Source organism: Tubulanus polymorphus, chromosome 8 (genome assembly GCF_964204645.1).
Source record: "Tubulanus polymorphus chromosome 8, tnTubPoly1.2, whole genome shotgun sequence".
In the NCBI taxonomy this organism is placed as follows: domain Eukaryota; kingdom Metazoa; phylum Nemertea; class Palaeonemertea; order Tubulaniformes; family Tubulanidae; genus Tubulanus; species Tubulanus polymorphus.
In genome coordinates this window covers 11,340,427-11,368,418 of record NC_134032.1, presented here as the reverse complement: position 1 = coordinate 11,368,418, position 27,992 = coordinate 11,340,427, and the positions used below count along the sequence as shown (strand labels likewise).

Sequence of the window (27,992 nt, the reverse complement as noted above, 5' to 3'; positions counted from 1 at the left end):
CAGGACCAAATTAAAGTCGGATAACTGGAACTGAATCTACAGTCAAATTCAACCCACACAACTGTGGAACTGGGTCCAGGACCAAATTAAAGTCGGATAACTCGAACTGAATCTACAGTCAAATTCAACCCACACAACTGTGGAACTGGGTTTAGAGTCAAATTCGACCCACGCAACTGCGTTGCAGGACCCGCATTTAGTTTGTTGCTTTTACTAAAATTAATTGTGTTTTTTGTATGGTGTATGTATAGTTACTCAATGTTGTTTATTTGTTGTTTGTTTAATGTTTAGTGTTTATTGAGTGTGATGATGGAAGCTGTACCTCTAATGGATGCTGAGAACAGCACCGACGAATCTATGTATATGATTCTGTACGGTTTTGAAAGGTATAATCGTCACCAGCTCCTCGTGCGCTTCTCCCCCTGTCTCTAACTTCAGGTGTTTGTTTCGAATAAACCTTCGTTAAAATCCTCACATTTCTGCTATTTATTTGCTGAACCCGTTTCAGCGCCGACGAGATGAGAGAACTGGTCCTAGGTTTTTAGATCGGCAGTTGATCTTATCAGCTGGTCATGGAAACAACCTCTGCATTACCAGACCTATAGTTCTGAGTTGAGCTTTCAATTTCCAGGGGCGGATCCAGGATTTTAAAACGGGGATCTGATGGTCATCTCCTGGAATATTTTGAATACTTTGTCTCATTTGCATGAATTCATAGCATCTGCTGCCGATCATACCATATAAGTTTTAAACGTACCTTGTACTGTGAAACACATTGTTGAAAAACTATGGAAAATATGAAATGAATGATTGATAGAAAATTTGTAGCACCCAAAGCCCCTTGGTCCGCGCCTGATTTCAATAGCAAATTCACAATTGATGTACTAGGTTTTGGGTTTTTGATTGCAGATCTTTTTATTTTGAATATACCTCCTTCAAGTCGTCGTCAGATAAGTTGTCACGTCATCACTGAAGTTCTCTCTCCTTTTTTGAGTCGTAATTTCCATTCAATTTACTAAGTGTACTAAGTGTAAGACATTGTCATTTGGCGAAGTCATCAACATAATGGCTCCTAACTGCGACGACTACGACAACGACTTAACTCTTTCGGTATTGACTAATCAATTCCCGAAAGTGCTGGAGATAATTTTTAAAATTTTCAAAAATTCCATCTCAGTGTGTTGAATAAGGGGTTCACTGCTTTAGTGCATATACGCCATGGTGCGTTGTATCGTTAGTTACTAAAATTTCACTATGTTTAACAGGTACCATCTTTCAATAGAGATAAAAACTAATGACTACTTACATCAATACACCGCCTAGTGAAGTCCATCGCCGATTTATACATTGCACTGCAGTGCAGGGTAGATGCGCTAAAAGGGTTAATCGAGTTTTACTCTCTAAAGAGATAAAAAACTAATTGCTATTTACATCAATATACCATAATGCGGTGTACCAGCAAAGTTCATCACTGATTTATTCACTGCACTATGGGGTAGATGCACTAAAAGGGTTAACCGAATTTTACTGTATTAAGAGATAAAAACTAATTACTATTCATATCAATACACCACAATGCGGTGTACTAGCAAAGTCCATAACTCATTTATTCACCGCACTGCGGTGAAGATGCACTGAAAGGGTTAACTGAGTTTAACTATTCGTTTTTTCTGTCGCTACAAAATCGACAGTCAGAGTCCAACCGCTGCGAATAGCTATTGTCATCTTCGGCGGCGGTTACGCGCGTTCACCTCCGTCTGTCTGGAGGACGGATGAATAGCGCGTCTGATTGAACCGTTTAACCGCTATATCGATCTCAAATCTCATCCATCGCCTCTCTCTCTCTCTCACTCGCTCATCTTTCTCTCTAGCTGCGGTTCTCGGAATCAATGGTCTATTGATGCAGCGATAAATGAAAATTCAATATTTGACGGCATAGATTGTATATGTATGACGCCTGAAGATGAATAGTAGTATTCCGCACTCAGTTCATCGTGCACCTAGTTTTTAAGAACCGTTTTATAGCTTATACTTTGCGGCTGATGCAAATTTAACTTGAGTTTCGAAGTTGGCACTGGTCTGGTAAAACCAGTAAAAGGGTGAAATTATATCAAAGCTCGGTTTTAAGCTTCATCGTAGATCCATGGTTCGGCAGCCAAGGCTTATAGATTTATGACAGTCCTTAACGGTATTAGATCATAAGCAGCACTCAGGTCGCCCTACGACGCGACGAAACTGAAGACCACGAGTTGTAACCGCGCTCAGGTCGCTTACAACTAGAACTAGAAGCGACCGGCAGCAACGGGATTGAAACGTTCAACGCTAATCAGTGCGCGCTCAGATCGCCCTACGACCGTCGCTGCAACGCGCGATTCAATTGATCATGTGATCTGTTCAAAATGGCACCGCCCATGTTCAATTGATCATGTGATCTGTTCAAAATGACTATAGTACTTCCCTACAACGCGGAAATCGGTTGCAGTAGCGCTCAGGTCGACAAAAACGCTGTACAACTAGTGGTAGTCGCTGCGACGCGTTGCTGAAAGTTCAACATGTTCATCTCATAGCGACTGGCAGTTTTTGCGTCGCCGACCCGTCGCTGTCAGTTGTAGATGCGCTCAGGTCGCCGCGACTGGGAAAAAACCAGTCGCTGACGATCGCTGCCAGTTGCTCGAACCAATCGCTTCTAGTTGTAGTTGCAGTTGTAAGGGCGACCTGAGTGCCCCAATAAGGCTGAAGTTGTTGAGATTAGCTTTAGTGCAAAGATGGGTAGCGAGGGTCCAGTTTCATTCCTGAATCAATCTAAGGTGAACCAAATTAATAAAGAAATTAAACCAATTAAAAACTTAAACTTTCTGTGAAACTGAACCCACACTAAGCCCATCTTGGTTCTCTAAAGCTAATCCTAACAACTTAAGACCAGTTTCATGATCGAAGACTTTTTTTTTGGACTGTGCACCACAGTTTTTAGTTAGGCTTGACTCTGTGAAGTTAGTTCATTTTCAGTTGTTCGGCTATAGAGTGAAATCTCAACAAAGAACTGTGGAACTGTCTCCTGGGGCTGGTTGCATATTCATGGCTAAGACTTAAAGCCGATCTAATACCAACTTAAGACTAGTCTTAAGATTTAAGACGACTCATGGATTTAAGCCACGACTGTGCAACTGGCTCGTGTATCTAAATTTGCATCCAGTATGAAGTAGGCTTCAATCTGTCTGACTCTTCTTAGAGTCAGAATTAGACTCTGGGGCCAGTTGCACAGTCGAGACTTAAGTCTAAGCCATGACTATGCAACCGGCCCCTGAATTCAACTGATTAGAACTACTTTCGAAAAATAAATCCAGATTTAGAATTCAATGAATTGAAATGAAATCTCTACTCATTGCAGAACGTTGCGCGGACTATCGCGGCAAGAGTTGGAGATTAACACGTACAAACAGCAGACGTCAAAAAAGCAGGTGGCAGCACCGCGCAGTCGACGTAGTTCTGATGACGACAACGTTTACGAACCGGTGCCGATGACGCCGAATCCTCGCGCAGCCGAGCCAACGCCAGCAAAAATGGCGGAATATGGTTGGAGTTTATCGGACGAAACTTTGAAGAAAGCGCGACTGGAACTGAACGAGAATCCGGACACGCGATGTGAGCTGATCGACGCGGTACGCGAACAAATGGATACCAGACCGGATATAGGTAAGCTTTTCAGCGTTATCCTGATATTTGATGATGTCATTGGGAGAGGCGTCCATCTTTTCCGATAGCGCCGGCTACGATGCTAGTTGATTTGATGTGCCCAGTTCCACAGTTCTGAGTTGAGATTTGACTGTCTGAGTAAAAACATCGAAAATGAACTAGATTTAACTCTAACTCTCAACTGTGGAACTGGGTCATGATGTCATAAGGAGATTCACGGGTGTAGCCATCTTTTCCGAAGGGGGAAATGAACTAGACCTTTATGATGATGTAATTGGGGAGTTATGGAGGCGGCCATCTTTCCTGAGAGTGCTCATCGATAGGCTTAGGATTGAGCCATCGTTTCTAAAAGGTAGAAATTACTAGACAATGCGATGATGCCGTAGGTGGATTTATGTAGGCAGCCATTTTTTTCTGAGAGGGCTAAATTGCGAGGCAATTTGATTGTAATAACGAGATTTCTTGGAGGTAGCCGTCTTTTCTAAAAGGCAAATATAATTAGAGAATTTGATGCCGAAAGAGGATTTTATGGAGACAGCCATGTTCTCCGGAAAGCTCCTTTCACATCAGGAGGTTTGAATCTTATTTTGGCTCTCAACTGCTGTCAACTCGCAATTGAATGCGTCATAATTTTCTTTTTCCAAATTTACCGAAAACTTGCCTGCGATATATTCAACGCGCGTGCGCCATTTTCTTGCGGAATGAAAAACTAAAAGACTTCGCTTGTAAATCGGAAATCTAAAATGGGAAACACGATGCCGCGGAAGCGGGCAGACGGGCGTGTCAACGTGTTTAATATCGAATCAATTTCGGTGTATTATAAACGTATGCTAGCTCGTGCGCGCGTTCGTACGGCTAGCGCGAAGCCCGTTTCGCCCGTTTGATTTAAGAAGTAACATTTCGCTTTGATCGCGTTTCGACGACGTAAAGGATTTCTCTCACCCTCCGCGGCTTTGAACGCGGCGGCGTCGAGCGTGTTCTACAAAGCGGCGGCTGCCACCGCCGGGCGCGCTTAGATGACATAACATTAGTTAAAAGCGTTATTTCAAAGCGAAATTTCATGCGCCGAGGAGAAACGATGTTTTTCGCCCCGCGGCGTGAGTGACATGAACGTGAGAGACACTGACAGGGAGAGAGTGAGAGAGTTAGAGATGAGAGTGAGAGGGCGAGAGAGAGAGATAGAGAGTGTGGGAGTTAGGGACTGGCAAATTAAAGTTGTACATGTGCAAAAACTTGTTTAATGAAGAAACGCTAATAGATGAAATGATGAGAAGAGATTTTTTTCTCTTGCCTCCCTCAATGATGAAATACTCGTTCAACGAGAAAATTGGATTTCACTTTTCTGATTTCGTTTGCGAATGTGTGGAACCGGGATCTACGGATCTGTGGATGAGTAATTTGAAAACGAGAAGGTCATCGTCACTACAAAATATGATGGAATAGTAAATTTACTTGATGGAATAGTAATTTTACTTAATCATTGAGAAAGTCATTGAGAATATCAATGAAAAGGTCGTCATTAGTAACTAATCAAATTAATAATTTTACTGAATCGTTGAAGTCATTGATAATGAGAAGGTAGTCATTAGTAACTAATAATAATTTCACTGAATCGTTGAAGTCATTGAAAAGATTCGAATGCCAATGTCTCTAAGACTAGCCCTCATAGATATTATTTCTATTGGGTCATTTTAGGTCTACATATTATTCAGGACCCAGTTCCACAGTTGTGAATTAAGATTTAACTCATTGAAAATGAACTAATTCTAACTCAGAGTTTACTCCAACTCACAACTGTGGAACCGGATCCAGAGCTGCTGTCAACTGTTCTCGATTTTCAGTGTTTGTTTGTATCTTGTAAGGAGAAATACTGATTTGATTTGTTTGATGCGCACAGAAATATGACATGTCACTGAAGGTCTTACTGTTGATTACCGAATAATTTGAACATTTTTTTTCGTGTTTCAATGAAATCTTACTCAGAAAAATTCAATTCGTTACTGATAGCACTTTTCAGAGGTTGGCAGCCCTGATTATTCCTGAATATGAAATATGAAGCCACTCTCCTGTTAATTACGAATGTCTGTTCTATATCATTGACCAGTGAGTCCATCGCGTAGTCCATCTTCCGTCGAGTCTCTCGGGGGCTAGTATCGTTGTCCTTAGCGACGCGACGGTACCGTAAAGCAACCATCGACGACATCAAAGACGACGTCGTAATTGTGACGATAATGTCACGTATACGCGTGTATCAATCGAATCGGACGACGCCATTATTTCCGAACCGTGGATTACGGATAACGGCGGTGCACGCGCGCGTATCAGATGAGCGATCAGAATATATATATATAATTATTGATTATTGATTATTGATTATCGATTGTAATGGATTGGAATTGATCGCGGCCCGATTTAATAACTAGATAACTATAACCGTTCGGATTAACTTAAAACCGTGCGTTCAGCTCGATTTAACGGCAGACGTCGGTGATTATATTCCGGTTCCGCCGACGTCGTCGTCTGCCGCTAACAATCGCCGACAGTTACGTGTACCTAGTTACATCGTAACTAGCGGCGCAGAATCAAGGGCAGGTTGCAGGGGTGAGCTTCCCCGCGAAAGTGTCGAGAGCATCCCCTGAAATGTTACGGGAAAATATTGAACTCATACCTGGGCCCAGTTTCACGAAAAAGCGTAAGCCTAAAACGGTTAAGTTTGAATTGTTGTCCTCATTGAAAATACGAAGTAACCAATAGCGATTACACTAAAAATTAAGAGTGAAACTTTTTTTGAAACTGGGCCCTGAAACTTGTTATCTGAATTTCCAAAATTTAGTTAATCCTTCGTGAGCAGCTTTCTTTCTGGGAGTCCTTTTAATTGTATGGTATAGCCTATTTTGGGTGGTGCACCCCTCCCTAAATCAGACCCTACATCCGCCCAGCATAACTCTCTGGTTACATATGCTTTTTAAATTCAATATATACGCTTACGAAATAATTTGATACAGATAATTTTGCTTTTTTAGACATCGAAGTGCCATTTTGGGATGTGACAAGTTCTTCAAAATTGGTCTCTGGATCAATGGTTTCTATATCCCCTGTATAATCTTGCTTTGCCTTTGATGAATTATGAAATTAGTTTCTAGAGTTCCTAAGTTCCTATAATGAGACAACCTTTTCATTCGAAATAACTTCCTCGATTCAGTAAAATTATGATTAGTTTACATATAAAGCGGAAACTGCTTTTACGACTAAGGAAAAATCTTAGTTTGTATATAAAACCAGCCCCTGGGGCTGGGGCTGAAAACGGCGATATTCCAAGAATTGCTGCGTTGAGTCAAGAATTCTAAATCATAATCCTGAAAAATTTGACGCACTATGTGGGTTCATTTTTCCGGTAATCAGAGATTCTGTAAATGCCGACGAAGTCTCGCGTGGGAAACAATTTTTCCGTAGGATGATATCGCGTTTCATATTTCGAAGTCTGAACTTTAGTTGCACCCGGATGCGGGCGCAACCGTAGGATGCGGCGGCTTCGAGTGTGACTTGAATCGACGGAAAAAATCTCGCCTCGACGATTTCGACCGCCGCGCAAATTGCCGTCTCACAGCGGATTTCTAGACCTCTTGATGAACGAAACGAAACAAATTTAGTTACGAAGGACAACGGCTTGATGGAAGCGAGTTGTGAATAGACTGCGTGAGTAGATACACTCATCGCTGCTGCTGCTGCTCGTGGTTAGATAGCCGCTCGCTGCTCGCTGCTCGTGGGAGAGTTGAGAGATGAGTAATGGCTGTCTATTGTTATCAGATACTGTGCTCAAAGATGATCTAATAACTTACGAGAGGATAGAGATGGAGATAGAGACCGGCTGGGGAGGAGAGGAGGAAGAGGGGAGATAGAGAGAGTAGTGGAGTAGAGGTAACACATCTGAGAAAAGTGAAATCAGAGACCTAGTAAAATCAGGGAATCAACATAAATACAAATAGCTACTTTGATGGTTAACCTGATTTTATCAAGTACAAGCTTTCGCTATTAGTGGAAATTAGCTTCATTGGGTAATTGGGTATAGTCAAAGCAGAAACAACAATGTTTATCCGGGAGATAGAATGACAGTGTAATTCTCTAATTAGCATCACTCCCTATAAACATTGTTGTTTCTGCATTGACGGCGCTCAATTAGCCGATGAAGCTACTTAACGCAAAGTAGCGAAAGCTCAGCTCGTCCTTTTTATGAAATCCAGTTAACCATCAAAGTAACCATTTGTATTAACGTTTACCGTTCCGACACCGGGTTAATCAACACAGCTCCTCGATATATGTTCTTTGATTTAAACAAAAAATTCTGTAATTTTGATCGCCGATCACACAACTATATCTGTACTTCGATTTCTGATTTCAAAATCAAACCCCCTGTTTCGCTCCAGGCTGGTGTGGTGGGTTTGTAAGGGACGCTAAAATAATAAAAAAGCAAACTAGATCTACCAATCAAATAAATAGCAGGGTCAATCCCTATTTTTAGATTAAAAAAAACATGTCTCCTCAGCAACTCTCTTCATGAAGGGGAGATTGGAGAACTATAGAGGTGAAGGAAAATGGATGAAAGAGGGCGGAGATCGAGCGAAGGGAGCGGAGAAGAAAGAAAGCTTATCGAGGTGATGGAAATGAAATGGAGGAAAGAGGAGACAAATGGATGATCGTCATCAGAGATCGAGGTAGAAAAGTTACTTCCTACTCGCGCGCGCTTGTCGATGAGTCAGCAATTCTCGCCGAATGCAATAAAGGAGAATAAATCCGCAGGAGCAGACGTCGTCGCCGTCGTCGTGATGTTTACGGAAAGCCGAACGGAATAAATTTCCGCGGCGCGAGTGTTGTGTAGTCGGAGTAGTCGGAGCGAACGTGCCTCGCGACCGCTCCAACACGAACTACCCCGAAGAACTATGTTTCCGAATGCGTTTGAATTACGTGTTGTAATTCGTGGACAGAAACGGCTCGTGATTAATTTCTCTACGCAACTGCGGTTCTATTTACCCCCGGACGACGTGCGCGCCCGGCGATGATTGCATAATCGCGATCGACGAAAAAAATCCGAAAATCCATCTTTCATGATCCTCGTTCGTCGAATCAGTCGTAATAAGAGAACTGCCGTCTGAAAATCTCTCCAGAAAGAAACTCGAGAGTGATTTCGCAAAACCTGGTTAAAGCTTACGAGCGATTAAACGAGAGGGAGATAGAGAGCGCATAGAGTGAGGGAAGATGAGAGGGGAAGGGAGAGGGGTATATATGGAAAGAGGAAAGAGGAGTGAGAGGGAAGGACAGAGAAGAGAGGGAGTGAGTGAGAAAGTAAGGATCAATGGGATCTAGGGAGAGATAGAAGGGTTGGAGAAAGGAGAGAGAATTAGGGAGAGAAAATACAGTGGGAGAGTAAGGATCCATGGGAGCTAGGGACAGATAGAAGGGTTGGAGAGGGGAGAGAAGGAAAGGAGAGAAGAGAGGCGGAGAGGGGAAGGATTAAGAAGAGGTTGCGGGAGAGGATCAAGGGTGGTAGGGCGAGATAGAGAGACATGGGGAGGGTAGAGAATGGGAGAGATATGGGGGAAGGGCTAGGGGAAGGAGAGGTGAAATGAAAGGAGAGGAAAGGTAGAGGTGGGGAAGGGAAGGAGAAGTGACAGTGGGAGGGGGGAGAAATCTATGGGAGCTATTACGAGGAGAGGAAAAAGGTGGACATTAGAGCTGGGAGGGTTGGGAGAAGAAACAGTGGGAGCGGAATTGGAGATGGACGTGTATAGAGATTGAGAGCGGAGAGGAGACAGTGGGAGAGTGGGGAGAGAGTGAGAAATTTCTATTTTGTAGCCACCCCCGGTACATAATCCACCCTCGTGCGTTCTGAGTGGTGGAAATGTCTTTTTTGTTTTGTTTGCGGGAGAATATTAGCTGAATATAACATACACACACACACAGAGTTTGTTGTCGGTCTAAATTGGCAGTCGGTCTATAACGAACGCTGATGAAATTACTTGTAACAACTCAGCGAAAATTGCTTTTAGAGATTAGGTATTTTTTTATTTCCGGGTCCCGATGGTCGTTCGGGTAGAATGATTAGTTTATTATATCGAGCTATTTCAGCTCAATTATTAGAACGTCGACTTCGCTCTCCTCGACTTAGCAAACGTATACATCAGCTTTGGGGCTCGAGGGGCTAATTGAGGCATAGCGACTAATCTAATACTCGCGGTGAGCCAGCCCCAGTTCGATTGACTTAAGACCAGACGGTGGACCCTTTGTTGTCTTAGTTCTGAATCTCGGCAGTGACAGAGTTTCATTCTGTAGTTCTTCTCTGAGCTCTCCAAACCTGACAATATTGATAGTTTGAATCCTGATAGGGACAGAGTTTCTTTCTGCTGTTCTTTTCTGAGCGCTCCAACCTTGACAATATAAAGATAGTTTGAATCCTGACAGTGACAGATTTCTTTCTGCAGTTTTTCTCTGAACTATCCACCCCTCGCAAATATTAGATAGTTTCTATCCTGATAGTGACAGTTTCTGCAGTTCTTCTCTGAGCTCTCCAACCCTGACAATAACAGATTATTTGAATCCTGACAAGAAAGTTAACTTTTTGTGGTCCTTCCCTGAGCTCGCCAATTGATGTTAGTTCGAATCCTTACTGTGACAATTAAGACTCCTTATGGTTATTCGATAAATTTTCCATCTTGAAGCTTCCGGACGAATATGCGAATAGAAAATATGCATTCGAGAACCTTGAAACATGCGGTTTCCGAGCTTCTTGAGAGGGAAAAAAAACATATTTACAATTACTGGTCGCTCGGACATGTTCGAAGCAAATTGCGGTAGAAGATCACGAGTCTGCCGGGGATATAAGTGCTCTCCGTTGGCGCGAGGAAATGGGCAATTTATGGTGGGGGTTTTTTTTCTCGCGAAGAACCGAGGCGCGCGCGAGCGTGTTCGTGTGCCTTATTGACACTCTCATCAACTGTCGAAGCCTAAATAAATATCATTCGCGCTACGCTTTTCGCCGCGAAGTATAAGGTGCAAAATCAGCAGTCGAATTCGTCCACGTATATAGATGCATGTTTGCAGTGTGAGCTGGGGATTCTGATGTAGAATTTCTGAAAATGTATCTTTTCGATGTGGAATGGCGAGAAATGAATTTGAGGGAAATGGGTTCGGGGGAATTGAAGTTGAAGTGAGGTGAGTTTTCGCAGTCATGGCTTGGATTTAAGACCGGTTGAGACTATCTTAGTTAGAAGGGTCAATCTTAAGACTTAGGATCAAAGACCATTTTTGACTTAAATCGCAGCTGAGAAATTGGTCCCAGTTTTGTTTTGATTTGGTGTCCCTTACAAACCCACCACACTTGCCGGGAACAATAGGGGTTTGATTTCTAAATTGTAAATCGAAGTGCCAATAAAGTTGTGTTACTGGTGGTCGAATTTACAGCATTTGTTGTTTAAATCGAAGTAAAATAATTTGAAATTTCGGTTCCAGTTCATGTAAGCGATCTTCCGACCAGCTTGAACTGGCAAACGACTCAGAATTTCCTAGCACGGTCAAATTTTTATCAAGAACCGTGAAGTGGATTCTGGACTGGTATTATTAGACCGGTATTTCAGTTGAGAATAACATCTGGAGTGATCTGCAATTCTACATTTGACAGTTCATAGTAATAATAATAATTTAATTTTGATAATAATAATAACTCGGAGGAACTGGTTTACAGAGGATTGACCTATCCAAACTTGAGCGTAGTTGACGGCGTGGAATGTATGAAGTTAAAAGTTCAGATAAATATTCAGGTGCTATATTATTGTTTAGACATTTGTATGTCATTAATTATGTTTTAAAGATCAATGGAAGCCAGCGGAGTTGTTTTAAAATCGTTTAGAATTGTTTAAATCGAGTTATGTGTTCACCACCTTTCGCCTAGTGATAAATCTTGCAGCGTTATTTTGCAGTTTTTGACTCTTTAAAACCCTTTCAGTGCTGACTAATTAATACCCTATAGTGCTGAAGATAATTTGAAAATTCTGAAAAATTCCACTGTAGTGTGTTGAACAACGGGAATACCACTATAGTGCGTCTACACTGCGGTGCGGTGTATCGTTAGTTATTAACATTTCACTATGTTTGACAGTTGCTGCCATCATTCAAGAGAGATAATTAGTAATTACTAATTAAATCAATACACCGCAGTGCGGTGTACTAGCAAAATCCATCACTGGTTCTTCCACAGCACTGCCGTGTAGACGCACTGAAAGGTTTAAAGATTAAAATCCAAGAACGAACGAAGTTTGACGAATTCTATTCTCAAAACGTTGATCCGAGAGCTGTGAATGTTTTTTTCGCAAAATCAACAAACCGAATCATAGAGCGCCGTAGTTTTACGTTTCGGTATCAAAAAAAAATTTCGTTAGTCGCGACTCCGAGATTCGTAGATCGTTCGCTCAGAAATGACTATCGATATAAGACTATTTATTTAGATGAGGCTTGATTTCATTCGGGACGCCGGATGTTCGTTAATTTCTCTCGCTCTCCAACTCTGTCTGCGACTCCATTCTGACTCGTAGGATATGACGTTATACACTTGCGCCGCGATAAAAACGTCGTTGCAAATTTCCGACTACTTTGTGGAGAATCTCCGCTGATTTGATTAAGGGCTGTTTGATTTATGCTAATAATTCAGTCGTAATTCATATACGAATTTCATGAATGTCTAAAATCTGAAAAGGCTCCATCTTTAACCCTTTCGGTGCGGACTAATTAATACCCCTCTGGAGATGATTTGAAAACGTTTGAAAATTCCAGCGCAGTGCATTAAATAACAGTCATCCGCTATAATGCCTTTACAGCGCAGTGCGGTGTATGGTTTGTTACTGATATCTAACTGTGTTCGACAGGTGCTGCCATCTTTCATTAGAGATGAAAACGTCAACGAATTACATCAACACACCACAGTGCGGTGTACTAGCAAAGTTCATCACCGATTTATACAACGCACTGCGGCGTAGACACACTGAAAGGGTTAGAAAATAGTCAAACATTATTAGTTATGGGAATGAATTGTACGTGGAACACAGGATATTAGAGGTTCACCGAGAACCTTACGTCGCATCACACAGAGCCGACTTGGCCCGGGCCAAATTGGCACGGATCAGGCCCGAGTCAACTATGGCCCGTGTGCCTAATTAGAGAGCGAATTCACACGTAAACCACTCACTCGACACTAAACAATGCTCAAAGTGAAGTGAGCCACATCCGGAACCAGTTGCATTTCACACGCAATGATTTGGCCCGTTGGCATGGGCCTGGTCCAACCTTTGACTCCATGAAGTCTATATTCCATAATTTACTCCCCTCCCCTGCACCCAATCCTACCGGTGCACCCCTCTTGGTCGTAACGAACATTGTCCCTAATTTTCTCATCTCTCCCTATAAGCTCCCCGCCGTATTCCCCAACTCCTCCCCAGTCAGCTCCAATTGAAAGTTGTCTTATTAATTGGAGAAATATTCGTCAGCAAATTGAAAATAAATTAGGTTCCCGGGGACGGGCGCGAGCGCGCGCTGCAGACGGACAATTGTATTGTTTCGATCGCTACGACGACGAGAGTAATATCTCAAATATCATCCGCTCGCAAATTATAAGTCAATATCGTCGACAATCGAGTTTTCCCACTTCGGATTATTGCCTCTAGTTACCTCCGTATCGGGCAAACGAGAAAACTAATCTAAACCAATAATGGAAAAGATAATTACCTGCGAAGAAAATTGAAACGATGGGTTTTCGCTTGAGACGATGCCAACAATTCTTGAATTCTTCGGCGTTGGGCTTCGGTTTGATCGGCTACAGTTTTGAATTCTTTAATGTCGGGTTACCGCTTAATTCATTATTACAGCCTATCTTAAGGTGCTGGGTTTACATTTGCTCAGATAATTAAGGCTTTGATTTGAGACCAGTCTAAGACCGTTATGTAGCTGATCTAACAATGACTTAAGTCAACACTTGGAATTCAGGAATAAAGAATATATCATATCATATCATATCATATCATAACACTGCACTCGGCCCAGGGTCCAGTTGTGCGGCCATGATTTTAAATCCCAAAGTGGTCTTAATCTTAAGACAAGTTTTAATTTGTTTCATTTTAGATTTTCTCTATAGAACGAAGTTGGTCTTGGACTGGCCTTAAATCTAAGCCATGACTGTGCAACTGATTCCAGGAGCCAACCCTTTAAAGTCCAAAAGCAGTCTTATAATCTTAAAACTAGTCTTTATTGAGTTGTTAGATTGGCTATATAGAACTAACATGGTCTATGACTGGTCTTAAATCTAAACCATGACTGTGCCGTGTAAATCGCCCCACGTCTTTACGAGAACCGACCCCTGGGAATAAAACTCAATAATTCGATGAGCTCTGATGGTTTAGACCTGTAACAGACCGTGAGTTTATTGATTACCGATAGCTTGCCACCGCTTTTACCTATTGTTGTTTCAGACAATTCCCGGATAGCTCCGAATCTGCAACACGCAGTTCCGACTTCAATAGCCCGTCCCCCTCGCGGGTTTAGCCGGTTCCCGTTCAAACGCTGAGACGCCGGTCCCGTGATTATCGTTAGAGACTTTTGATCTCGGAAATCTTGAAACGGTCGGCAATCTTTTGCGAGACTTCTATCTCTTCCCGCCCGCCGACACACCATCCCTCCCAGGACTCAGGTGGTTGTCAGAATATCCGCCACCGATGCTAGCCCTTTTATTATTGTTGAGACTCGGATCTCCGATCTCTGACACAGTGTTATTGATCTTTTCACTTCCCCCTCCTCCATCCCCCCGAGCCTCGGGCTCAGGTGGCTTTAAAAGCTAATGATGGCAAAGTTTCTTATTCTTTGATGAATTTTGATGAATGACTTTGATGAATGACTATTCTTATCTCTTTTCATCCTTCATCTCTCTCTCTGCCCCGAAAATCATAATTCTTTTATAGATGCGCCGTTCCAAGGTCAGGTGCCGGTCTTTATCCCTGCTCACTAATCTGGGGCTGTTCAAAAGTCGGTTGAGTTAACCGATGGATAGTTGACATAGTGACAATTAAAAGTTCATTATTACTTTGGTATTTATCCGCCGGTTATCTTAAACCAGCTTTTCAGCAACGGGCACTTGACCTTGACATTATTAATGAAGGTCACACGCGGAGCCAATATATACCGATCTCCGTCATTCGTTTTATTGCGTACTTTACTCGTTCGACCTTGGAATTATCGACGAAGGACGCGCGGAGCAACGAATTTAAGGTCTCTACGCGATTTATGAGGTTTTGACAATGACGACGACGAGTACCAGCGCATAGCATAGCGGTGAAACTGGTGCAACCGGTCCTCTCATCCATTTTCTAAATCAGATTTATGTGCGATGAATTTTAGTCAGTTTTCCGCGGCGCGCGTTTTTAACGAGTTTATTCGCGATTACGTTTTCCGAACACGTCCGGGCGTCGGGAATGTCATTCAGGACGCGAACATCAATCGGCGGGCGGAAAGTTATCTCTCGTCGGTTTTAGAAAATTAATGTCCGTTCGAATTTTCGACCCTATTTCGCGATCGCGCTATAATTCCGGATGAGGAATTATCTACTTTTCTCATTCGATTGCCGCGTTAGGAAGTTTCTGCCAGTTTTTCCCGCAGAAATCTTTTAGCGCGAAGATATTCCGGAAGAGCGCGATCAAATAGGGCTTAAGTTAAAGACGCCGCGAGGAACGGAAAATGTCCTCTTGGAAAGTTGTATCTGACGTAAAAAAACTCACTCGAATTTTCGAAGGGGGGGAAAATGTCGCGTAAAATCATAATAGGTCTCGTAGATTTCGAGATACTATGCACAGCACCAACCAGCATCAGTATCAAGAGTCTGCAACACTGATATGCGATGAAGCTGTCATCTCTGTAGTCTTCAGGTTTAAAGGGCCAAAAAAGGGGCAATGCCCTGTAAAACAAATAACAAAACCCACCACCACCAATCGAGGTATAAACTGAGAAATGTTTTGAATAATGACATGGGGGTATTAATAAACAGAAGATGAACGAACCAGAATCGAATTTCCCAATTATTTACCTCGATTTAAACAAACAAAACATTCTGTAAACTCGACCGCCGATCACACAACTATTATATCTGTACTTCGATTTCCGATTTCAAAATCAAACCCCCTGTTTCGCTCCCGACCGGTGGGGTGGGTTTGTAAGGGACACCGAATCAAGACGAATCAAACGAAATCTATACCAATCAAATGAATGAGAGGGTCAATCCCGATTTCAAGATCCTGAAAATAAAACAGTAGATTTGCAATGATTGATGGCGTTTTTGGTCATTGTATATCGGTATTGCAGACTGGATACTGATGCTGGTTGGTGCCGGTTGCGTAGTATCTCGAAATCACGGTCAATTGACGAAAACAATCCATTAATAGATATACGTATATATGTATATCATTAATGATCCGATATCATCAATATTCACTTACCAGTGATTGCTTTCCCTCGTGATCGCTGCCCCGTGTATCGCGAGCGCGCGGGGAGAGAGAGTAATGAATGAAGGTAATGAAAGCGAAACAGTTAATGTCACTTAACTATTCCATTTAAATGTAAATGAGCTCTTAATGACTGCAGTCCTGCATTCTCATTTATAATTGTTAAAGATGGGGAATGAGGTGGGGATGACTAATATGACCTTTAACTCCCCCTCCCCCACCTCTTCCCGCTGCAGGTATCAATCCGCAGCTTGGATCAGTGGTACGATACCTAATAGTGGCCCCAACAGTTGTAACTTTGATCGAAAAATGGTGTCAAATATTTTGATAAGACTGATCTTAATTTGTTAGATTGGTTGTACAGTAGAACTCGCTTAACCCTTTCTGTGATGCTACACCGCAGTGCGATGTATAAATCAGTGATAGATTTTGCTAGTACACCGCACTGCGGTGTATTGATGTAATTAGTAATTAGTAATTATCTCTCTTTAAAAATGGCAGCACCTGTCAAACATAGTGAAGTACTAGTAACTAACGATACACCGCACCGCGGTGTAGACGCACTATAGTGGTATTACCGTTATCCAATACACTAGGGTAGAACTTTTTAAAATCTTCAAATTATCTCCAGCACTATAGGGTATTAAGTAGTCAGCTCTGAAAGTCAGCTCTTAATTCGCATTTTTTCGATCCTAATTTTCACTTAATTCAGATGCAATATTTGGTCCACTTAACCTGGAACCTTGAAGACTATTATTCGTAATTCGGATTTTCTTAATTTGAAGAAATCTGGTCAGTCTGTAGTCATCCGAAATTTTTATGCGTTCTGCTGTAGAACCTTAATGGCGGTAAATTCCTTTCATTGAAGTAATAACAGTCCCCTCCCTGTACATACGTCAGCTATAATGCCCTTCTTCAATCTTGAATTACAGAATAGTCCCTCTTATTTATTATTTGATTGATCGATTGATTTTGATATCGATTTGAAATTTGTGTCCTTTACAAACCGACCACACCTGTCGGGAATGAAACAGGGGACCGTATGCAGAAATATTTCACCATTCAAATTGTCTTGAAATATACCAATTGCTCTCAGATGAACTAAGCCAATCCCCCCCATAAAATTGTGACAATTCAAGCAGAAAAAATAGAAAAACCATTTGGGAAATCGACAATTTCAGGGCAAAAGTGGACGCAGAAAAGCTAGAAATATCTGTCGTCGATAGTAGGGAGGTTTTATCGCGCGGAAAAAACTTGCGTGCGAAAAATGATGATTTCCCCTTTTTCTCCTACCCTGACAATCAGCAGGAGCAGCAGCAGCAGCAGCAGCAGCGTACAGCAGCAGCATACAGCAGCAGCATACAGCAGCATACAGCAGCAGAGTTACAGCAGCATACAGCTGAGATGCGTGACTCAAAGACTACTGTTTGTAAAATCAACGAAGCGTTTAAGTGAAAATGACAGCTAAAAAACAATCGTCGAAAATCGACATCACGCGACTTGTCATTAACGGAATAGAGAAAACTGATCTACACTCGACACGCGAGATACAGTCGAATCGCGATTCATTCCGCACGCGCTGATTCGTCGATTCGTTTAAGAATCGCCGACATTTTAGAGCCCGTCTCTCGCTCGGTCAATTTCAGACTTTTAACGCGCATTCGTCGTGTCAAATTGAGCGAAAATTTGAGAAATACAATCGATTCTGTTCGAGAAAGTTGAGACTGGAATTTTACGGTTTGAGTTGAGGCTGGTAAAAATTGATCCCAAGTTGGTGTCAGGTACTGAGTGAGAGTTTGTGAAATACTGTAGACTCTGACTCTCACTGCGGTTGTGTCAAATACCGAGTGAGAGTTTGTTTGAGAGAGGCAGTAGACTCGATCTCTTATTGTTGAATTTGAGACTGCTAAAATTCTACCCTAAGTTTGTATCAAATACTGAGTAAGCGTTTGAGAAATAAGGTAGACTCTGCCTATTACTGCAGTAAAGTTTAGATGGTAAAATTCTGCCCGTAGTTAGTGTCAAATACTGAGTAAGAGTTTGAAAAAGGCAGCATACTCTGTCTCTTGACTGCGGTTAAGTTGAGATGGTAAAATTCTACCCTGAGTTTAGTTCAAATACTGAGTAAGAGTTTGAAAAAGGCAGCAGACATTGTCTCTTGATTGCGGTAAAGTTGAAGCTGGCAAAACTCTACCTCGAGTTAGTGTCGAATAGTGAGTGCTAGGAAAAAGAGAAGACCGTGTCTTGCTACTGATTACTAGTCTCTACAATAAATGGAAAGTAAATCAATTTGTAAATGAGAAAATCTCGAAATAAATCATATTTGATTACGGCAATAAGACCGACAGGTTTATGAATGAAATCATCTTATGCCCGACTATAAAAGGTACGATAAAACCTACGATGAAACGGCGCTGCGCAATTTCCTGAAATTATAACCAGTTAAACTACTGGACCGAGTTCTACCCGCGATCCAGAGTCAAATGAACCCTGTACGATAGAACATTGTCTCGGGATTAGCCGGATTGAAGTTGAGTCTTTTCGATCGCGTCGACGCTAATCTGGGTCAGTCGTACCGACGTGACTTAGTTTCCGAGACGTGATCCGGTTTATGGACGATTGTGAGCTATAAATTGTCAGTTAACTCGGGTTGATTGCCTCACGAAATTACCGCCGTCGTTGTCTGTAACTATAAATTACCGGCCTACCATGATGTCGAAGAAACATTCCGGCATGTATTTAGTATTTGAGCCACCGTATCCGCAGTTGTGTGGGTTTGATTTGGCTCCGGTTCGTCCACAGGTGCGTGGGGACTTAATTTGAATCCAGATACTGTTAACAGTGATATTTTTGGTGTTGCTACAAGTATATGTTGATTTGTACAGTCTGTGAAAACTGGTCATAACATTCTATTTAGGAAGTCAAAAAATAGACTCTGGGTCCACAGGTTGTGTTCTGTGGGTTTTATTTGGCCATTTTCATAGTTGCGTGGGTTTAATTTGACTCTGAAACCAGTTCCACAGTTGTGTGGGTTTAATTTGACCCTGTACCCATCTCCACATTTGTATGGATTCAATTTGACTTTACCCAGTTCCACAGTTGTGTAGGTTTGATTTGTCTCTGGGCCCAGTTCCACAGTTGTATGGGTTTAATTTGACTGTACCCAATTCCATAATTTTGTGGGTTTAATTTGACTCAGCATCCAGTTCCACACTTATGTGCATGGGTTTAATTTGACTGTACCCAGTTCCACAGTTGTGTGGGCTTAATGTGACTCTAGATCCAGTTCCACAGTTGTGTGGGCTTAATTTGACTCCGTATCCAGTTCCACGGTTATATCCGCTTAATGTGACTCTGGATCCAGTTCTACAGTTGTGTGGACTTAATTTGACTCTGGATCCAGTTCTACAGTTTTGTGGGTTCAATTTGATTCCGGGTCCAGTTCCGCTCTTATGCTCATGGGTTTAATTTGACTCTGAACACGAGTTATGAAGAACGAATCCGTAGAATTAAGATGGCTACAAAATTGTGGAAATATCAGTTGTCAGTAAGGAAGTCAAATTTTTTGCCGGCGTCGTCGTTGTTGACACCTACTCGAGAACAGACGGTAACATTATTCATAGAATAGATTGTATTCCGTGCGAATAACCCGAGATCGAAGCGGACTGACGAGGCCGGGTTTTTTTCCTGCGGTTATTTCCGGTTTGATATCCCGAACGGATCGACGAGATTTCCACTGTCATGAATACCGGATCTCGCCGACGACGTCACACGCGGCGGAGACGGCGGCGATCTTCGCGAGACGATCGCCGTGACGACGATTATACAGAAAACAAACGTCTGCTCGTTACTACAACGACGACGACGACGAGGTCGATTGTTACGTTCGGTCGCCCCGGTGGACTCGACCCAATGACGGACGGACGGAGAGAGCGGGATAACCGAGATGAACCGTTACTCTGACAGCGCGATGATGAGAAACACGCGATGAATGCAAATCATAGATTCACCTCCGACCGCCGGGAGAGACTGATCTCTCCATCTCGACGTATGAAATTCCTCGTGAAAATGGGCGAACGCGATCCAGATGCTTTTCCACCCCGAAAAGATCGCCAATAATCGTTTAAACCTATATAGACCCTTGAAGACGAGTTGATTGCCTGCTTAGAATATGTCATAGGGGATTTAGGAAAACGGCCATTTTCAGTGGAAGGGTCTGGTAAATTTGATGATATCACGCGTTAGCTTAGCAGGCATGGATTCAGACGGTAGCACCGTAGGCACGTGCTAGACCATCGCGAAAATCTCGTGCCTTTTTTTTTCATTTTGTTTTTCATGATAAACTAGAAATGGGCACATCTTTACAAGACGAGGTAGATAATTTTAAACAAAAAGCACATAATTCTTCAGGATTTTGTCTTTATTGCCTGGAAACTACATCTCGATGCAGTAAATTTGCGAGAGAGCACTTCACGTCAGGAATTGCTTAGAAATTGCAGCAAAAAGCAGATTTCCAAAATTTCATAATGCCCTTTTTATTTCAAAATGCCCTTTTATAAGTTGTGCTACCCTTGACAGTAGGCCCTGGATCCGCCCCTGCTGAGGCAGCCGTCTTTTCGCATCCTCGCTTGCCAGTGTTTGATAGCCTCCCGCCTCGGCCGCGAACCCTTTGTTGGTCTATTAAGCCGCCCGAGATTGACCGGTTGCCGCCCATCAGCCACCCCTCTCTGTATCTAGCCGATCAGATCAATGTTGAATATACAGGAGAAGGGTCTGTGGATCGGGTTCATGTTGGCATGAGCTTAATTCGGGGGGGGGAGGCAATCAGACCCTGGCAAGCGAGGACGTCATATCAGGAAGGGAGAATCGAATTGAAAATGCCACAACAGATGGCGTACCGATACTCTCTACTTTCCGTTCAGATATACAATCGCAAATATATATATAGACGCAAAAAATATTATTAACCTTGGACGAAGAGCTGTATAACCGAGTTCACCTAGTTTATCATAAATGGCAATCGGATATTCGCAGCCACTTGTTTGGTATACGTATTCGCGGGGCGTTGACTCACGGGACGAGTGACAGAAAAACCACTCGTTCGCCGGTAGTGAAGTGTCTATACTGACCGTGTTAATGTGCGTCACGGAACCAGGGCATTCCGGGAGTGGCCGTTAACAGAATTCATCGTTGATTCCGTTACATAGATCGATGCTGAAACGACGTTCTTCGACGGTTAATTCCTCCTGACGAGTTACATCGACTCGGTATTGATGTTATACCTTTAAGAATTTTTTTATCCTAGGCCCAGTTTTTCAATGCTTCACCCGGGTCTTGAAGTTATCCATAAGGATGAATCCTTAACCCAGGCTTGGTTTTAATCAACTTTTTAAGGGAGGATTCTGTTATTTGATCCTCTTTTATAGACTGAGTGTCAAAGTTATCCATAAGGATAAATGCTTAACCCAGGCTTGGTTTTGTAGACTTTTATAGATATCAAAGTTATCCATATGGAAAATGCTTAACCCAGGCTTGGTTTTATAGACTTTTATGGATATCAAAGTTATCCATAGGCATAAATCCTTAATTGGATCCTCTTTTATAGACCTGGACCCAGTTCCACAGTTCTGAGTTAAGATTTGACTCTGAGATAACTCATTTGAAATGAACTAACTTTGACTCAGAGTTAACTCTAACTCACAGTTCTGTGGAACTGGGTCCTGGTATCTAAGTTATCCATAAGGATAAATGTTTAACCCAGGCTTGGTTTTATCCCTAAGGATAAATGTTTAACCCAGGGTTAGTTTTATGGACTGGATGTCAAAGTAATCCATAGAGATAATCCTTTACCTGGGTCCAGGTTTTCATAAACTATAAATTGTAGTCTATTTCTGGAGTTTGGACTTTGAATATTATAAATCCGTTGTGTTTGGTTCTAACATCACCGATCTCGGAGAGTAAAAGATGATGGAGGGTGTATAAGGTGCACGATGACAAGTGTTTGACAGTATGAATACAAGTTCGTGATGGATCTGAGACGGAGGAGGGTAGAGATGGGGAAGTAGGTGTTCGTACTGGATTTATTCCGCCGTCAGTGTCGCGTGATGGATTATTTAGAGCTTAGTTTAATAGGCTTTAATTCGATCTGTCTGGCGAGATTAATCCGATGCAGGTGCGAAACAGGTGCAGAGGATTAAGCGTTCACTATACACGGGGTCTACGATATTCCAAATTCGGAAATAGAACGTAATTGCGGAAACGGAAACAAATTTTACGTTTACTTTTGCATGTGTCGATTATTATTTTGCTAATTTAGCAGATGCACAAGATCTGCCGATGTTCGTCGTCGTTTGAAAATTCAAAAAGGGGGGGTTCGTTCGAAATACCGAACCCTCTCCCGTGTGTGTGTGTGTGCGACGGGCTTGAAGGAAACCATTTCAAACTTGTTTTTCTTTTTCGGCATTGTTGGGATTTTCTAGACCTTCGCTACGAAACCGACAGCGTCATCGACGGTTACACAGCCGTTTTCTCTTGTATTTTCCGATATAAAAAATATCGCATACGCATACTTGTGCGACTGCTGGGCATATCGAAGTGCGGTGCGAACGTTACTTGGCGCGGATCGGGACGAACCGTCTTAGCGCGCGGCTCGTGAAAGAGAGTTAAAAATAACGCGGAACTAATTAAATTAGTCGTTAACTCTGACAGAGGATAATCGAATAAATTCGTTCGGTTCGCGACGTGTGCCGTTCCCCGACGTTCCCGTCGGTCCCGCAGGCATCTTTAAATCGTCGAGTGTTCCCGCGTACGATACAGCCCATGATTACGCAATAAAGCTCGTACTATTTCGATTGTGTCGATTTTTTCGCGCGGAGAGAATTGGTAGATAAGTTGGAAGAAGCGAAGCACGTCGGCGTCAGCCGCCAAGGTCTCTTGTCAATCTAGGGTTCATGGCTTTGATTCCTGGTGGTCGCTGAATTTCTTGTCATTCGATGGTTCTCCTCCGGTCACTGGTCTCTCGTCAATCTAGGGTTCATAGGTCTGATTCCTGGTGGTCGCTGAGCTTCTTGTTCGATGGTTCTTCTCTGGTCACTGGTCTCTTGTCAATCTAGGGTTCATAGGTCTGATTCCTGGTGGTCGCTGAGCTTCCTGTCATTCGATGGTTCTCCTCCGGTCACTGGTCTCTCGTCAATCTAGGGTTCATAGGTCTGATTCCTGGTGGTCGCTGAGCTTCTTGTTCGATGGTTCTTCTCTGGTCACTGGTCTCTCGTCAATCTAGGGTTCATAGGTCTGATTCCTGGTGGTCGCTGAGCTTCCTGTCATTCGATGGTTTTTCTCTGGTCACTGGTCTCTCGTCAATCTAGGGTTCATAGGTCTGATTCCTGGTGGTCGCTGAGCTTCCTGTCATTCGATGGTTTTTCTCTGGTCACTGGTCTCTCGTCAATCTAGGGTTCATAGGTCTGATTCCTGGTGGTCGCTGAGCTTCCTGTCATTCGATGGTTTTTCTCTGGTCACTGGTCTCTCGTCAATCTAGGGTTCATAGGTCTGATTCCTGGTGGTCGCTGAGCTTCCTGTCATTCGATGGTTCTTCTCTGGTTACTGGTCTCTCGTCAATCTAGGGTTCATAGGTCTGATTCCTGGTGGTCGCTGAGCTTCTTGTCCGATGGTTCTTCTCTGGTCACTGGTCTCTCGTCAATCTAGGGTTCATAGGTCTGATTCCTGGTGGTCGCTGAGCTTCTTGTTCGATGGTTCTTCTCTGGTCACTGGTCTCTCGTCAATCTAGGGTTCATAGGTCTGATTCCTGGTGGTCGCTGAGCTTCTTGTTCGATGGTTCTTCTCTGGTCACTGGTCTCTTGTCAATGCGCGGTTCATGGGTTTGAATCTAGATACTGGCAGATGAGTCATACTCAGCAGTTCTCAGTGGGTTTAGGGGGAAGAAGAAACCTTGACCCTCCTGATGTTAATGCCTCGAGTGGTACTGAAGTAGGTTGAAGGGAGAAGCCTCGCGGCTGCTTCTAAACAGGATCCCCACCTGTAAATCAAGGGAAAGTCCGGGAATTTTCTTTCCATTGAGAAAACCAGGGAATAGGAATTTCAGTTAAAAAGAATGCTAAAAATCAGGCTAGATCGCTCGTAAAATCAAACAATTTCCGGCTATGTTTAAGTATTTGACTGTGTTAATTGATTGGATTCTTAGCAGATCAAGTCAGGGAAAAAAGGTGCTTGTCGGGGAATAGTCGGGAAGAAGCAAGTCAAATAAAAAAGTGGCCTTCCCCCGATGATAGTGAACTCAGTAGATTGAAGGGATTTAGGTTCACGATCCTTTGGTTCGGTTTTATGAAAATGTTCAACTCATTGGCAATTCTTGATCGCAAAATGTTGCACTATTTTTTGTTGTTAAAGGGTTAAAATGCTGGCAGTCTGTATGACTGAGCGTATTACCGATGCATCAGAGTATCAATTGCTTCGCTCTAATAGCAATTCTCCGATTCACTCTGATTCACTCCCGATTCACGAGTGCCTCGTGAGAATAAAAACAACTGGACCGGTTTTTTATCGGTTCAATTATTGAATTACTCGCGTACGGCGAAACTTAAAACGGCGAAACTTAAAACTGCGAAGCCGAAGAAAGATGATAGACACAGGCTGACCGACTTAGCATGAACAGACATAGACAGACGGAACACGTTACATCACTAACAGACAGATAGAGGAGTTACTCACTAGATATAGACAAGTGGCACACAGACAGGGCCGACAGAGTGACACCGTTATAGTTAAGACAGACAGGCTGAATGCCAGACGAGCAGCGGGTTGACAGAGCAGACCTATTGACAGATAAAGAGATAAAGAGAGAAAACAGATGGACCACATAGACATAAAGATAGACGGGTAGACAGATATAGAGGAATAGATTGACAACTGACAGACTGTCTGACAGACAGACAGACATGCTGAATGGCAGACAAGCTGGTTGACAGAGCAAACCTATTGACAGATAGAGAGATAGGGAAGTAAAACAGATAGACTACAGACAGACAGAAATAGATAGACCACTGAGGGATGGACGGACAGATCGACAGATAAATAAATAGACCAACAGACAGACAGACAGACAGACCACTGAAAGACAGATAGACAGAGAAATAGAAAGACCACTGAGGGACGGACGGAGCGGACAGACAGACACATATAGAGAAATAGATAGACCACTAACGGACAGACAGACAGACAGACCGATAGAAAGACAGGCAGATAGATAAATAGACCACCCACAGACAGACCACTGAAAGACAGACAGGCAGATAGATAAATAGACCACAGACAGACAGATAGATAAATAGACCACAGACAGACAGACCACTGAAAGACAGACAGACAGATAGATAAACCACAGACAGATAGACCACTGAAAGACAGACAGACAGAAATAGATAGACCACTGAGGGATGAACAGACAAGACGGACAGACAGATAAATAGACCACAGACAGACAGACAGACAGACCACTGAAAGACAGACAGACAGATAAATAGACCACATACAGACAGACAGACAGACAGACCACTGAAAGACAGACAGACAGATAAATAGACCACAGACAGACAGACAGACAGACAGACCACTGAAAGACAGACAGACAGACAGACAGACAGACAGACAGACAGACAGACAGACCACTGAAAGACAGACAGACAGACAGACAGACAGACAGACCACTGAAAGACAGACAGACAGACCACTGAAAGACAGACAGACAGACAGATAAATAGACCACAGACAGATAGACAGATAATGGACACACTGACAGACAGTCAGACAGACGTATATAATTAGACAACTGACAGACAGATACAGACAGAGTCTCAGATGCATAAAGAAATTTGCGCATTTTTGTGCTTGGAGGCAGATTATTTTTTCGTCGGCAGATGACAAAGCATCGACTGACATAATAGGAAAACCATCTCGCATTTCCTAAAGCGCGGATTATTTATATCACCATGACGATCAATCGCATATTTCAATTGTTACCTGCGGTCGTAATCACGTTTTGAAATGATCAGACGACGGAAAAAAATAATGCGTCGATATTTCTGACGGCAGTACCGGTGTACATAATTGGAGTTCGTTTAGGTACAATTTGATATGATGAAAAGAGGACGGAATTGAAACAACAACAAAGGTTTGTCTCTGAGCGACTTTTGACTTTGTGAAGTAGGGTAGACTCTGTCTCTTACCGTGGTAAAGTTGAAATACTGGTAAAAGTCTACCCCAAGTTTGGATCAAATACTGAGTTAGAGTTGGTGAAATGCAGTAGACTCAGTCTCATACTACAGTAGATTTGAGGCTGGTAAAATTCTACCCAGAGTTGGTGTCAATGAGTAGGAGTTTGTGACTGTCTCTTACTGTGGTAAATTTGAGACTGGTAAAATTCTACATAGAGTTGGTGTCAAATACTTGAGTAACAGTTTATGAAAAAAAACAGTAGAATCCGTCTCTAGACTGCTGTTAAGTTGAGATGGTTAAATTCTACCCCGAGTTTGGATCAGATACCGAGTAAGATTTTGAGTAGGCTATATTTTCCTAAATTCTATGCGAAGTAGGTGCCAAATAGTTAATTAGAAAGCTGTCCGTTGTTCCGTCCAAAAGTTACGATATTTTGAATATTAAGATACGCATAAGCGTAGCGAGGTGGAATTTCAGCGAATTTGCCTGCAAACTACTACAGTTTGTAGTGAACATCTGTTTGGTCTGTAGTTTTACGTAGAGTTCAGCACATCATACGTATATTAGTTCATAACGTATTCATAACCTCATCCAGCATCCCTGCTGCATTCAGCATCCCTTCGTCAGCATCCCTACTGCATTCGACCTAATTTATAATTCAAAATGAGTACGGTATATAGACTTGATAATTCAGTAGAACCCCCCACGCGCGCGCGCGGTCCCGCTGTGGTCTGTTCATAGTCGTCAATTCTAAACCGTGACAATTCTAATGAATTATTCACGAGTAGCGTTTTATAGGAGATAAGCATATTTACAACACCTTCTCTGATAATCTATTTCAACGAAACCAGATAGATATAACTGACCTTTGAAACGTGGAAAACAAGGATTATCCGATAAAAATACGCGTCGAAATGTCAGCTTTTGTAGAATTCGTTTTCAAAGAAAGCGTTGACTTGAAAATATCACTTCTATAAGAAACTGTTGAAACCTTACATTTAGATTTCATCTCTTCAGGGGTGGATTAAGAGGGATGTGCACCTACCTTTTTTGATCCAGTGTTTTTGTAAAAAGAACGTTGACAAAATGCAAGGAACCTTTTTTCATCCAGTGTTGTTATAAAAAAACGTTGGGAAAATGCAACGAATGAATTAAACCTTCAACTGTGCAGCTTTGATACCGTATTTCAAGTCTTCGCTGACCTTGGTTGGGCTGCTCTGGAACATTTGATGATGATAGATGATGTGTCATGTGACCTGATGTCCCAGCAGACGGAAGGAGATCGCTCATGTTCGCCAGAAACATAAATATCAATGATCCGGAATTACTGGGCCTCACCTGATACGAGACCGGTACAGAAAAGTGTAACCAGAGTTCAGCTCTGGGGGAGGGGGGGTTTGGCTGCTTGAAGAAAGATTTTCTAAGGTTGCCATTATTGAGTCAAGGCTAATAAAACTGGCTTCAATAGATAGAAATGATGATTGCACCCTGCCCGACTCTAAACAACCTTCTTAATGTACATGATGCAGAAAAGCACAGAAACAT

General features: G+C 42.6%; 1 protein-coding gene across 1 annotated transcript in view; it reads left to right on the top strand.

The window, feature by feature from the left end:
- Positions 1 to 344: 344 nt before the first annotated feature.
- The window catches only part of LOC141909532 (clavesin-2-like), a 38,013-nt gene continuing 10,365 nt past the window's right edge, over positions 345 to 27,992 (top strand). The window contains exons 1-2 of the mRNA XM_074799974.1: positions 345 to 386; positions 3,389 to 3,693. Of these exons, the coding sequence (XP_074656075.1) occupies positions 358 to 386; positions 3,389 to 3,693 (334 nt within the window). The 5' untranslated portion in view covers positions 345 to 357. The remainder of the gene's footprint in view (positions 387 to 3,388; positions 3,694 to 27,992) is intronic.